The following is a 14,037-nucleotide window of genomic DNA, read 5'->3' as shown; positions in this document are numbered from 1 at the left end:
GTTTTCTTTTGTTTGATGTCCTTGACCTCAGCCCGGGGGGAACCCAGGCTTGGTGACCAAGCTGTTTTATCAAGGTGCGGGAGAGTGTGTCAGCCCATGTTGCCCCACAGGCACAGCTATACTTCTATCACCGCTGCAGAGTTAAAACCTTGTTTTGCTGCCTCTTTTTATTCATTTTTTATGTAGAACGTGGTCAGCTGTGGATTCCTGGCTGAGCTCTCTAACCTTCGAGCTGCGAAAGCCGACAAAATCTATTGCGATATTTCAAGAATAGCAAAGTCCATCTCAGAATTGAAAAGTTTTCAGCTGACACAGACAGATTGCGCTCCCTTTACTGTATCTCAATGTTGTTTCAGCAAAAAATGACTCGTTTTCTGCAACGAAGGCCAAGGGATGAGAACAAAACCAAAGCGGTGGAAGAGAAGTGGAACCCCAGCAGCAGTCCTCCGAGGCTTGCCAAACGAGAACTATGAGATTTACCTGCCTGGTACTCCTCCAAGCACTCAAACTCGGTGCTTACTGTTAGTCCGCTAGAGAGAGGCAGGAAGTGATGGCAAGAGTTTCAATGGGGGAAAAAAGAGAGGAAGGTTTTTCCTTTGAGAGCATCCTGTTATTATTCTGCCTCGGGCACAGAGCAGAGAGAAATGAGTGTTCTGTGTTTATGGGACCTAACACAAAACATCATGTACACACGCTTACGCTGGCACACACACATACGCTCAGGAAGACTGGCAGCAGCATATCAATGAGACGAGGAAGGTAAAAGAAGAAAATAAACACGTCTGGCAGAATGTGAGGAGGACCAATCAGTGGCAACTTGTTTCTCAAGGGCAGAAATTGAGGCTGACGCCTCAGATGGTTGCAGGAACTTAAGATTGCATTTCACTCTGCGTAAATGATTGCAGGATCGTCATATGTAAATAATACAGTATTTTTCAACCGCAATAGCAGCGTAGTCTGTCTCTGTCAGTCTACAAGTGAGATAGTTCAACAGCTGCTGAATGATATGCCATGAAATTTCATGCAGACACTGGTCCCAGGAGGATGAATCATTCATGACTTTGGTGATCCTCTTTTTCTCTAGCACTCACATGAGTTTGGTATTTGAGATTTTAAGTGAAATATTTCAACAACTCTTCGAGTGCTTTTTGGAAAATGTGGCACCCTGCAAGGACAAACTCTTTATAACTTTTATGAGCTCTTAATTTTTCTTTTGAAATCTTCATCAGCTCCAATTCTTAGGTTTCTGGCGCTAATTAGCAAATGTTAGCATGCCACCACTGAACTAAGATGTTGGATGTTGTAGACATTACACCTGCTTAACATTAGCAAACATGGATGTAGTCGTTATGTAGTTGCCCACAGCTGTGTGCAGGACCATTTAAGGCTTTGCATTTGGTATTTTTAGCTTAATGTAATCATATTTGAAAGGGAGGATAGCACAACTCTAAATAATTGTAGCCTCATATAAGATTTTGGCTAGCGAAAAAATGGCTCAAACAAAATGTTCTTATCAGAAAAAAACAAGATCACCCAAGGCTGAGCCCTTGAATAATTTTTTAGATTATTTGATAGAAAAAAAGGACAATCTGCCTAAATGCATTTTATGTATGTGGTTAGAGATCAGCAGTATATGTAGCACGCCAAGCCCTTATCGTCCTCTTCATCCTGAACTACAGTTAGGGCTCTAACACCAAAACATGTCTAAACATGCTAATTTGTTCCAGAAACTGTCACAATTGTTGTCAGCAGTTCAGACATGCGACTCTCCCGCCTCCAGATAGCTAACAACGAGCCAGCAAAATGACAACATTAGCTAGTTATAAGCTAACAATTAGCCAGCTAATGTTAGGTTCGAGTATCCTAAAACTCACACTTTACCTCTAATAAACTGTTTAACTACATTCTCACATCATATGAGAGTTAATTTGCTGAGTGTTGATTTGAACAATGTTAAGAATAAGAACAATAACTCTGGTATGGATCATCCACTATTTGTATGACAATTGAAAAGCGTGATGGCTGTGGGTGCGAATCATTTTCTGTATCTCTCAACTAAGAGAGAGCTAGCAAATCTAGATGTTAGAGACACTTAAAAACACAGGTTTTTCTAATAGATGCTAACAGCAATTAACAGAGGCTAACAGCAGTTAACAGAGGCTAACAGCAGCTAACAGGCTAACAGCAGCTAAGAGTTTACCAGCGGAAAAGTTCAAGAAAAGTTCAAGATATGCTCAACAACCTCAGTATTACTGTCATCAGACAAACTTAGCTTCGCTGACAACTTTTTCATAATCTGCTCCACTATAAATAAATGTGGATGCATATTGACAGCTGAGGTAAACAGCCGACTGACAGCCTACATTCACTACAGATGGACGGCGACCAGAGATGGCTGTCTTACAGTGGATTATATACATGAAAGTAGAACTTGGTCAACTGCAATCTACTGACATCTAGTGATGAAATTTTACACACTGTAACTTTTAACTAACATAATAAAAGATCAATGTAGCTGTTTTGTAGTTACCCACGGGTTTGTGGACTACAATTTTACAAAAGACTTTGCACATTTTTTTTTCACTTAACGTCACTATATTTGGGCAAGAGTCATCAGCTACTTGGTTAACTGTAAATAACTGTAGCAATAAAAAAAAGAGTCAAAAAAGATTTTTGACTATTAAAAAAGTGGCTCAAATAAAATATTCTTACCACAAAGACGGGACCTTTTAGTACAACTGAATAAAAAAAAACCCCCACCAGAATCTCAGAATGTCTAAGCCCTTAAATATGCACATCTTCAAGCTTTACTAAAGTTTTAATGAGTTTTTTGTACCAGGCTGTACATGTTTATTTCTGCTGTAAAGCTAAGCATTAGAGTCTAGAGGGACTGACTTACTTTTGGAGCTAACCTTAAGTGGCCATTCCAGCAGCTTAAGTTTTTGGCACTTTCTCATTGGCTTCATTTTTCAACCCAGGAGGTTGGCACTTGCTGCCATTATCATTTATTTTAAAGCAGCACTATATACACAGAGCCCCAGCATGGCAGCGCGCCCCTAGAGCACATAATGCAGCACAGCCAATTCAATAATCATCAGCAGCAGCACCTCTGAACTCTGGAGCTGACCTTTTAATGAAATATGCCAGTCTCCTCTCAGCAAAAGGTAAGAGGAAAGGGGAGCTGGATCAAACACAGAGGTGAGGCTTTTTAGGGCTGCCAGCGCTGCCTTTATTAAGGCGTCAGGCTCGAATCCTCCCGGTGCCTGTTTGCGATGAGGGATGCCCGTCCACTGTGGCAGAAAACGGGGAGGACAGCAGCTTACGGCCAAGTATCCGTGCATTATTCATGCTGCTTGTAAATTGGCCAGCTGCAGTCTGCTAGAGAGAAATTGCCGGGAGTTTGAAATACATTTCCTCTTCCCGCACAGCAGGGCCACTGCTCGCAAACTCCTGGTTTCCAGCCGGCATCGTTACGCGCAAACCGCTGTTTCATTTTGTTTCCCATCATCTATACCTCTGCAGCGGTGCTGCTTCAATGCCTCTGCTTTCCTCGCGCGCCATATACAGTGTCAGAGTGAATTATACACCATGCACAGTATGCAGTATCCCACCTGTTCACTCATGTATTGCCAATACATGCGCACATTGCTTTTTCTTTTCCTTATTTTTGGTTCTTTATAAATCTACGGAGGTGCCACGGGGCCTAATGCAATTGTGAATTATTGGTACTTAGGTAACTCTTTTATATTGCTTCTAAGCCCAAACATATTTTGGAGTGGAACCCAATAAAGCCACCGTGATTTATGAACTCTGCTTTTTCATCGGTTTTGGTATCCATTCTGTTTTTTGTTTTTTCCAAAGCAATCTTGAGTGGGGCATATCTGTAAAGTGATAAGTAGAATGTTGACGATGATCGTTTTTGCATGCGCTGCGGGGACCAGGAGGAAGGGTGGGAAAAAAAGAACAAATTGATGTCATTATACCGAATGGAAATTTCTGCTGTGAGTGAGAATGACATCCAAACAATAGCTCTGTTTTCTCTTTTTTTCAAAATAAAAAATCTCTCCTGTTTTTCCCTCCCCTTTCTCTCTCTGTCTCGCTCCCTTTTTTTGTCTCTCATATCTTTAGATAACAAATACGCCCCTGCAGTGAGCCTAAATGGATTTATATTCATCCTGGGAGGAGCCTACGCTCGAGCTACCACTATCTATGACCCAGACAAAGGCAACATCAAGGCCGGTCCCAACATGAATCACTCTCGGCAGTTCTGCAGGTAAGAGATAATTAATGTAGCGGCACCACACGCAAGTTAAATCCCCAGTGTGGAATTTAAAAGATTTTTCAAAAGCTCAAAACTGCAGCTCTGTGTTTTGTGAAGCTTTAAGAAAAAAAACCCTCTGTGACATTATTAAACAGCCTGAAAACAATCTAAAACTCAATCTTATTAGTAATCTGTCAGTCTTTGTGTCATAACACAGGTAAACGGTCGCACGGGGAAAAAACGTTTTCAGGCCAGTTAATTAAAACTCGAACAACGCCACGGGGCTGACAGCCTTTTCCAACGCGATGCGGCTCGATTGCGAGAATTCTCCCTCGGCGGGAAATTTGCTTTCTAATACGCGACTGTTAAATCCGTCTGATCGGTATCGCCGCCGTCTGTCACAGAGAGAGAGAAACAAGACACATGTGAGGCGGCTTGATTTAATCAACTTTTCTACAGACTGTTTCAAGTTATTAAACTGAAATCTGAGTCATTTAGGTTTTAGTGGAGGCGGAAAGAGGAGGGGGCGGCGTATTTGTGCAGAGAGTCACGTTTGTTTCCTAAGAAAAAGAAAAAAAACAGGAAGTAGTACAACTGCGATCTGCAACTTTCCCACCATTAGCGAGGCCATAATGGCTGATGAAGGGAGAAAAATGAAAATGAACAGCAGTGGGATCACACCCTAATATCCCAGTCAACTCGAGCCACTGAGGTGTGCAGTTCGCTGGATAATGAACTCACAGTTTTCTAGGCCCTGAGCCCTTTCTTCTCTCTCTCTCGCTCCTTTTTTTTCTCCCCCTTTTCTTTTCCTTGCAGAAGTCGAGAAAAAAAATAGATTAAAAAAAAAAGCATGCATGAAATACATTTGGGAGGCAATTACAGACAGTGATCTTATGTGCAAAACGTACACCATAAATCATGTTGTCAGAGTTATTGATAAGCTGCACCAGCACACGCCAGGCAGCTGTTCTGCTACATTTAACTAAGTCTGACACAAGAGAGGGGAGGAGATGCACGGCCGGGGGGGGCGGGATGGGATTGGGGGGGGACAACAAACACGCCGCTGTCAGACAGGAAACTCGGAAAAATATCTGCAGTGCACGAAGTCTAGGAGGGTCATCATGCAGGAGAGCAGATATTTTCCCCTGGCTGCGTCCGGCCCTCCGCAGGCCCTGCACCTCCCCTCTGTTTATCAGGAAGAGCAGCCTCCAGGCTTCGCCCCGCGCTCTCTCCATTTTGGATCAGCTGTGCTTTTCTCTCTGAGTAGATTTAGGCTTTATGTAATAATCTTTTTTTTTTTCTCCCTTCTCCTCTCGCGGTCCTAACAGTGCTGTGAATTTGTGCAGTAGGACGGCATGTTGCTCGCCGCGTGCGAGCGCGTCTGTGTGTTTGAGCGTGCACCTTATGTAAATGCAGATCGTTCCAAAGCCCAATAGGAGTACAAAGCCCTAATCAGCTTACGGCCCAAGTTTTAATCCTCTCCGCACACAAACTCCTGTTTCTGTTTCTCATATCAAATGAGCACATTTGTACAGATATTTGCTTTTCAGTAGTTTTCCCCCCCCCCTCCTCTCTCTCTCGTCCTCGAGAGAAAATGTAATGTGTGAGATTTTATGTATTTTTTTTTTATATATAAATTAATCCACCTCACCCTTCCCCAACCCTTCCCCACCTTAGCCCATGTTGTCGAGAGCAAGTGCGAGTGATGTCAATAATCCCAGGCGTGGCCCCCAGCGTGACAATCAGCATGTTTGTGGAGATGCCGTCTTTGTGTGGCTTTGTTGTCTTGTCGTGATTAACGCCACCAACAATATTTCTGCCGCTGTGACTCAGAGCTAGCTTTATCAAAGCAGCTCATACTTGCACTGAGCTACTTATCTTCCTGACACTGATTACCTCTCATTACTGTTTATCCTAACAGTCGATGCGCGCGTAATGCTCGCTTTCCCGTACAAAATCTCAAGATTTGTCATCTTTTAGATTTCACTTAAAGGTGACTGGGCGGCACAGTCAGTTACAGATGTGTCGTTTTTGTACTAAAGCTACTTTCGGCTGCTCCTTTCTTGTTTTTACACCGGATGCGATCCCAAAGTTTGCGTCTCCTCCCAGGATTTAATCGGGGATCTTTCGCTTGCTCGGCTAATTTGTAACCCACTGCACTATGGAGCCACACAGTTTGGTGTAGCACTGTAGACAAACTTGCACAGCAGCTACTCCTAAAAACCTCTTGACTCAGTGGCACAATAGTAACTTGTACTAGTAACCTGCTCTTTCTTGCTCCCTCACATTGTTGCACAGGAATCTTTGGCACCACAGCGCTGCTTTAGTTCATTGAGGCCATGCACAGCTCTCTTTAAGGTCCCACCAGTGCACTTTAAACGGGTTGACATCTGGACTTTGATCGGGCCATTGCAACATGTGGATTCTTTTCTTTTTCAGCCATTCTGTGGAACAGTCAACAGCTTTTACCACTTTGTTGTTTGTTAGAGGCAGATTTCACCTCCAACAGATGTTATAGAAAAGCAGTGAATGGCTGTTGCTTTGATTAGTTTCGTTTGTTTTTTGCGAGGTAGATATGAGAGGATTCAGTATTGCATATAGTTGTTTAGTTTAGCATCAGGGAAACTGATAGCTTGCTATCAAATGGGAACACATAACTTTTTATATTGTGTTCAAATTTAGAAAAATGTCACTTTTCCTGCATCCAATCCTTGATTCGAAAGAAAATTTTGTGTCTTTTTATGCAGCGCCGTCATTCTGGACGGGAAGATCTACGCCACGGGAGGCATCGTGAGCAGCGAGGGTCCAGCCCTCGGCAGCATGGAGACATTTGACCCTTGCGCCAACACTTGGACACTCTTGCAGTCACTGCCCTGCCCGCTCTTCAGACACGGCTGCGTGGTCATCAAAAAGTATATCCAGAGTGGCTGAGGGTGGCTCGGACCAGGTCGCACTGGGTCAACGCTTAACACCAGCTGAGCTCCAGTTGTGGGACGATGTGTGACAGCAGCTTCGAGACGGGCCGATCGCTCGCTCGGTCTGTCGGCGACCTCTGAACTTGACGTCAGCATTCATCCACACTGTTGCCCCACACCTGAAGATAAAGTCAAATAAAAACGCCCTGTGCAGAATGTACTCATGTTTAACTACTCAGCCATGTCAGGTGACTATTCCCAACCCCCAGTACTGTATGTGTCATGGTAGTAGTTCATTCTCTGTCATCAAACAGGCACAGGGTCCCTCTTAGTAATTTGAAAACTCCAGGGTTTTTAAATGAAGTCTGTTTCCCCCCTCTGGTACTGCCTTTTGTTTTTTGTTTTCAGTGCATATCTCTGTAAACTCAACACCTTCATTTCGTTTCATATAATCTGACTCAGCTGAAAGCCATTGCAGGTCCAGATTCGTGTCCCTTTGAGTAAATCACACGTTAACAGGCGTAGGTTTCGCAGTCGTGCATTTGTGAAAGTTTTTGTGGCATACAAACGTTTTTCCAGTAGCGACATCTGAAGGACAGGAGGGAAAAGCGAAGGGAAGCGACGCGACTGTTTTCCTCTTTATCAGTGGATCCGATGAGTTTCTTTCTCCACTGCAACCAGAAGCAAAGTTCCAACTGTGCAGATTTATGGGGTAACTTTAAATCCAGATTCTGAACTCTGTGTAACCTGGGCCTTTTTAATGGCTCTCTAAATATTGGAAAAAAAACTATCAAATCGGGGTCAGGTTGGGTTTAAAAAGAGATTTCTTCCCCCCTCCTTTGTTCTTGTACAATTCCAGTCTGATTGAGATATCATCTGGAGGGTGAGTGGCTTTTTTTTCCTGACTTGCTCTCTGGGACAAAGAAAGCACCACACTGAGAGAGAGAAAGAGGGAATTCCTTCTTCCGCTGGCGTCTGATCAGATTCAAGTTGGGACAATTCCTCCGGAAAAAAAAAGCACAATATTCACCCGCGACTGTTATCATAGATGTTATCTGTTTATCCATGTTTCTTCTGTGTTTCAAGTTCCTCCTTCCCAAATCCGCTTGTTTTATACAATGTTTCATTGCAACCTGCAAATTATGTCGGGTTGGTATTCTGTAAATACAGCAAGGAAATATGTATATTTTAAAACCTGAAGGCAATTCTGTATAAATGTTTTTAGAAAAAAAAATGATAGGCTGGATTGAGAATGGTACGTCTGTAAATCTGTACCCAAAAAGGAAAACTTAACAATTGTTATTATTGAAACCTAATACATATACCAGAATATGAACACATTGTCAAGTCTGTTTTTTTATGTGTTGTCCGGTTTAATCAACACTTTAATCAGGGCTCTTAATGCAACAACTGTGAATAGACTTTTTAACCTTATTCTGAAAAACCCGTGGTTTCCTAGGCCTGCTTTTTAGTACGGCTTCATCGTTCCGCCAAACTGACTGTATGTAAAAGAGCCACAGTCGGCGCGACGTCACACACTGGTTTGTAAGCAACAAATGTGGAACTGCCTTCTATCGGAAGGCCACCAGATGGCGATAGCTGCGGTTGTAAAAAAAAAAAAAAAAGATTGCGAGTGTCAAGACTGATGAGAATACTTCCTGTTGAGTTTTCTTAAAGTAAGGAATTAGCTAATGAATAAATAAAACCATCCCATTTTAATATGGGAGTCTGAGGGTTAACTCCTTTTCAAATCCAGCCTCAAGTGGCCATCAAAGGTACTGCAGGTATTTTAGGCTAATACTTGTCAAAGTTACTTTAAAAAAAAACAAAACAAGCAGTTCAAAGTTACAGTTTGCACCTTTATTCAAGTATATCACAGCAGTTTATTTGAGAAATACAGTAAATGTTCCATTTTTCAAATATAACTTACACTAAAGTAACAATTGCGAACAGGTGTGTGTTAGATACACAAACAGAACTGACAAAGCTATGAAAAGTCTAAATTAACTGAAAGAGGGAAGAAGAAAATAATTCAGGATAGAACAAGCCTTTTTCCTTCTGCATACTGGACTAAGTTGTCTCCACTACCAGACAAAAATTGGTTGTTAGTCCAAACTGGCAACAATTTATGATTAAAAAACAAAAAAAGAGCACAATGTATGACATTTGTTACCCATATTTTATACCCCATGGTTTTTCTTTTAAATCCATAAAAAATAACTCTTGGCAGAAACTGGAGACAAAGTGAACATCATTAACAGAAAGTTGATCTGGTCCTTTTCCTCATAACTGTTTTAAATATTCTAATGCTAGCCTCTTCCAGTATGCCACAGTCTGTAACCACTTTCAACAAAGAAAACATCAGAACAATGAAATAAATAGAAAAGCTGAAAGGGCAAGTTGTCACGTGTTGAAACCTGAGAGACCTGTAAACCCTTTATTCCCCCGTACACGCCAAATAAACTTGCTACACAAACGCTACGCAATTCAGCAAAATCGTTCAAATGGACGCGCAACGCTTCCCGATTCGGTTCAGTTTCAGACGTACAAAAAGACTGAATGTACTGAATATCAGGTGTAAAACATATTTAATAATAAATACCCAGAATCATGAGATGAAAATAAAAAAACAAACAAGAGACCCAAACACAGTTGGAACACTTGGGAGTAAAAGGCGATGGGTGTGTAAAGAGGCAGAAAATGCTCTCTATAGCTTTTAAGAAGGTATTGGGTGATAACAGGAGCAGATCCGGGACGTCTCCTCAGTGTCAAAGTACGTAAAGTAATCAAAGACAACCTGAAACTAAAGCATCAAATATACAGTCCATGAAATATCCGTAAAATTTATGCAATCATCATCTGGCTCAAATGCAAACATACGTATATAACAATCAGAGAGATATAAACAACTCTTGGATTACTGCAGCAGCCGTGGTTGCGCTGAGGTGGTACTGTGGATGTTGCAACAGTATTTTGAGTGGGAAGAAAAAAGAAATACTGTTTTTGTACCCAGTAAACAGTTTTCGCTTTAAAATAAATTAAGCTGAGGTAGCATTGGTTTTTTATTCCCCTCTGCAGTAGTCCAAGTGCTAACCTGCCATTGCCAGTTTGCATACGCTCTTTAGATTTTTTTTGCCACCTTGAATCCGAGAAAAGGCAGAGGTGAGCTGGGGTTAGAGTTGTACCGAGAGGTTTGAGGACCGGACAAGAGAGTGCACTGAGAGAGATGAAGAAAGACGACGGGGTAGGGGAGTGGGGGGCGGGCTTCTTCAGTCTACACCTGTTCAAAATATGGCATCTTCAAAACACACACAGAGAAAAGAAAAAGAAAAATGCCACCTTATAAAGCTTCTGTAAGTATCTTGATTTACTACAGTCGGGAAAACATATTCTGTGTCGGCCACAGGTGAAAATCCAGTTTCGCTTGTCTGACGTTGAAAGAGAAGAGAGCAGAACAGATAAAGTCGGTTCACACACGTAAAACAGAAACAAGTAATGCTTTTTACACACTTTAGTGACGGGCACTGCCTAGAATGGCCTTTGTTCAGTTTGGATTTACAACACATGTAAAAACAATTCAAGCAAAGCGTTTTTATAAAAAAAAAAAAAAAAAATTATGTAGAAAAAAGTTACAAAATATAAAACATAACAAAGTTTTTTAGGATTAATAGAACATTTTCAGAGTTGAAACAGAATGCCGGTGAACAGGCACCGTTATGTCAGCACCTTTTGAGTGAGTGAGATAACACTTGGCACGATGAATCCTTTGACTTGCTTTATTTCATTTATTCCTTTTTTTAATCTTTTTTTTTGCATATTTTTAAAAAAAAAAGAGAAAGAGAGGGAAAAAACTGAAGGCCGGTGTCACCAACCTCTCCTTCCACCTGCTGTCCTGCTCAGGTGGAGACTGACCTTCACCGACTGGTCTGAGGTTTTATTACAGAAACATGAATTTAAATATTTGAACATCATCTGAGATGTATTTGACCACAACACTGTTTCCACTTATTTCTTGACCAAAGAGTTCAAAATTAACTAGAGGTGAATAACGTAGATATGTTTAATCGATCTAATGGCGGTAAGATAATCATTTTTAGTCGTCGTTGCCTCAAGGTCCCTGTGACCTCGGTGGTAAATACCCTCCTCCCCAACTTGGGAGCCTGTTCATTGTCACGAGTAGTAAAAACAAACATCCTGCTAAATATACCACTTTCATATGAGGTTTGAAATAAGGCACACGCTAGGCAGTGCAAAAAAGTACAGACGCCTTCCAATTTGTACTGCTTCCAGTTCCTCAGCAGGAGTGTGTCGGTAGGGGGGTTAAAAAAACGAAAGAAAGGGGGGAAAAAAATACAAATCAACTGGCGGGCGCTGCTGGAGCAGGAGGGAAAACATTCATACTGTGAATCTAGTGAAGAGGAGTCGGGGGTCTGCGCTAGCACAACTATTTAGGACATAACAATCCGCTAAGACTGTGAACGCCAGAGGTGGCCTGCCAGCGAATGTTTCGAGTGAGGAGGTTTTTACAGATGACCCCGAGGCGACGCTACGCTTGTTCACCAGTAACTCTGAGACCAGCGCTGAGGGGGCTAACGGCTTTCCACGCTTGATGACCGCCATAATGAAGAGGACATAATTGATTCTAGTCCTGCTGTGCTAACCTCATCGAGTTTGTGTCTACGGTAAAAAACTTCTTTGTAAACTATTCTTCTGGGTGATTGTGGCTCAGATATGGAACTAATCAAGTAGCTAAAAGGGCAGAGAGAAGAGGAAACAAAACAAAACTACAACAAAAAAGGTCGCACAATAGCGCGGTAACAACTGGCCTATGATGAAGCGCTCCACTCGAGGGCAGGAGGGCTCGCTGACGCGGGTCGCCCATTCACTCCCCGTCCTCGTCTCCTGGCGGCACTCTGCTGTCACACTTCTGCTGGTGAGGGTCTGAGTGAGTGTGTCTGTTTGTAGAAATGCATGCATACTTGTGTCGAGTGTTTCGGAGTGTATGCGCTGCCACGTTGTGATATGACATCACCCCATCTGTTGGTTTTTCTAGTCGTCCAAACTTAAGAAATCTTCCCGAGAGCAGCACGGATAAAGTTGAGGATAGCACCCGAGTAGCACCAGTGTTGCCCGCCACTGTTGGTTTGTGTGCACACGTGTCTGTGTGTGTGTGTCTGTGTGTGTGTATAAGTGTAGCTGACACACCTCCAGGGGTTTGGTTGTGTAGTATGCGTCTGGATGTGGCCAGGTTCCTGAGACGATAGCACCATTGAATGTCTCTGTCCTCATCCTCGCTTTGTTCCCTCCCAGCGACGAGGAGGGTGCTGGATTTTCCTGTGTGGTGTTTTTGTGTTGAGGGCTGAAGCTCCTCCACTCGTGCTCACTCAGTTTTGTGTGTGTGGTGTTGTTGTGGTCCCAGGCTGTTCAGGATCTACCTGATGGGTATTTTCTCTCCATTTCACAGGAATGTATCAAAACGCTGGATTCTCTCCTCCATCTCCTGCACAAACAACAAACAAACACACACACACACGGAGCTTAGCCTCAACTAACACAGCAAACTCGAATGTGTGTATAAAGCATCTGTGCAGCGCGCTTTCAATATTACTTGGAAATTTCCCACAGCAAACAACAGCTTTCACCATGATAAATGATGTAAAATGAAGGAAAGCTGTGCCTGAATGAGACGGGCGATTTTTCTCAGCGTGAAAACAGCAGTTTGACACTGACTAAATCTGAGCAGAGCCAGAGGAAGAGAGATGGATGTTAGCCTGCACTAGACCATGATTAATGCCTGGAAGATGTTACACTGTGTGTTTCTCTCATCTGAATGGCTGAGTCAGTGCGACACGCGCGGCTACAAGATATCAATTTCAAGAAGTTTAAAGAAAAAAAAGGAAGAAGAACTGCCAACTTTACAGCAATTTTTTTTAACATCTAAAGAAGGGCAAACTTTTTCCAGCAGAGACCGCAAGTTTTAACAAGCTGAATAATCCGTTCATAAACGGATTAGATGATCGATGAAGAAAATAGATTTTCTGTTATTTACTGACTGTATTTGCCTCTGTATTTGAGCTGTTGGTTTGACAGTGCCAAAAACTGAACTTCACTTTTTATTCATTTTATTTCTTCCTTTCAAAAGTCAGCTTGGAAATACCACTGAATTTTTGGACTGATTAGATTTCTGGGCAAGCAGCTGGGCGATAGATGATGAGACCACACTTTTTGTACCGATGCCCTCTTAGCCAGAGGTCGGGGAGGTGCATGCGGCTCTTCGCCCCCTTTGGGTGAACATGCTGAGCTCAGGGCTGGTTTATTGCAGACGATGACAGCACACTGAAATGGACTGAAGTCATAATTACATACAAATAGTTTTCATGATTATTCTTTTTATTTCACTGCTATGTTTTATTTATTTTAAAGTGGGCTATTTTTTATTTGATTAATTTTCCACAAGCTGTGAACTCAAATAGGTTATGTTATATTTGTTTTTCCTCTTTTTTAAGGTGTTTGTTAAACAGTAAAAAAAAAAGCTCTTCTTCTTATTAATACAAGAATAATCAGATGCCTTAAGTATATGTATTATCCTCTCCAAATTACATACAGCTATTTGTTACTTGCCCACCCACACACACACACACACACACGTTTTCCCCCCCCTCACATTATTCAGTTAAAAAGGCTCTTTTGATGTTGAAGGTTGCCGACCCCTGCTCCAAGCTGAGCTACAGAAATCATCTCTTTAACAAAGCCATGCCAGTGTTTGCATCTCTTCTCTCTCACTAAACTGTGTGACTCACTCAGCCCCACCCCACACTCCCTCTGCATCTGCAGCCTGCTCTCATGCAGCATGGAGGAAGG

General features: G+C 42.3%; 2 protein-coding genes across 8 annotated transcripts in view; one reads left to right on the top strand and one right to left on the bottom strand.

Annotated features, from left to right (window-relative positions):
• klhl29 (kelch-like family member 29) overlaps positions 1-10,404 on the top strand; it is a 275,561-nt gene extending 265,157 nt beyond the window's left edge. For 5 of the 7 annotated variants that reach the window (XM_086263032.1, XM_086263031.1, XM_086263029.1 and 2 more), the window contains 2 exons: positions 4,129-4,273; positions 7,009-10,404. In XM_086263032.1, coding sequence (XP_086119158.1) covers positions 4,129-4,273; positions 7,009-7,192 — 329 coding nt within the window. In that variant the 3' untranslated portion in view covers positions 7,193-10,404. The remainder of the gene's footprint in view (positions 1-4,128; positions 4,274-7,008) is intronic. The other 2 variants (XM_086263026.1, XM_086263025.1) reach the window with 1 other exon arrangement.
• atad2b (ATPase family AAA domain containing 2B) overlaps positions 9,001-14,037 on the bottom strand; it is a 66,519-nt gene continuing 61,482 nt past the window's right edge. The window contains exon 28 of the mRNA XM_086263023.1: positions 9,001-12,676. Coding sequence (XP_086119149.1) covers positions 12,635-12,676 — 42 coding nt within the window. The 3' untranslated portion in view covers positions 9,001-12,634. The remainder of the gene's footprint in view (positions 12,677-14,037) is intronic.

This window comes from Aulonocara sp. 'chitande type north' Nkhata Bay, linkage group LG15, assembly GCF_057382095.1.
Source record: "Aulonocara sp. 'chitande type north' Nkhata Bay isolate Kocher_YH1m ecotype deep benthic linkage group LG15, A_spYH_male_GT1.1, whole genome shotgun sequence".
Classification (NCBI taxonomy): Eukaryota; Metazoa; Chordata; class Actinopteri; order Cichliformes; family Cichlidae; genus Aulonocara; species Aulonocara sp. 'chitande type north' Nkhata Bay.
Note: the sequence above shows the minus strand (reverse complement) of the source record. Positions and strands in the feature narration are given on the sequence as shown.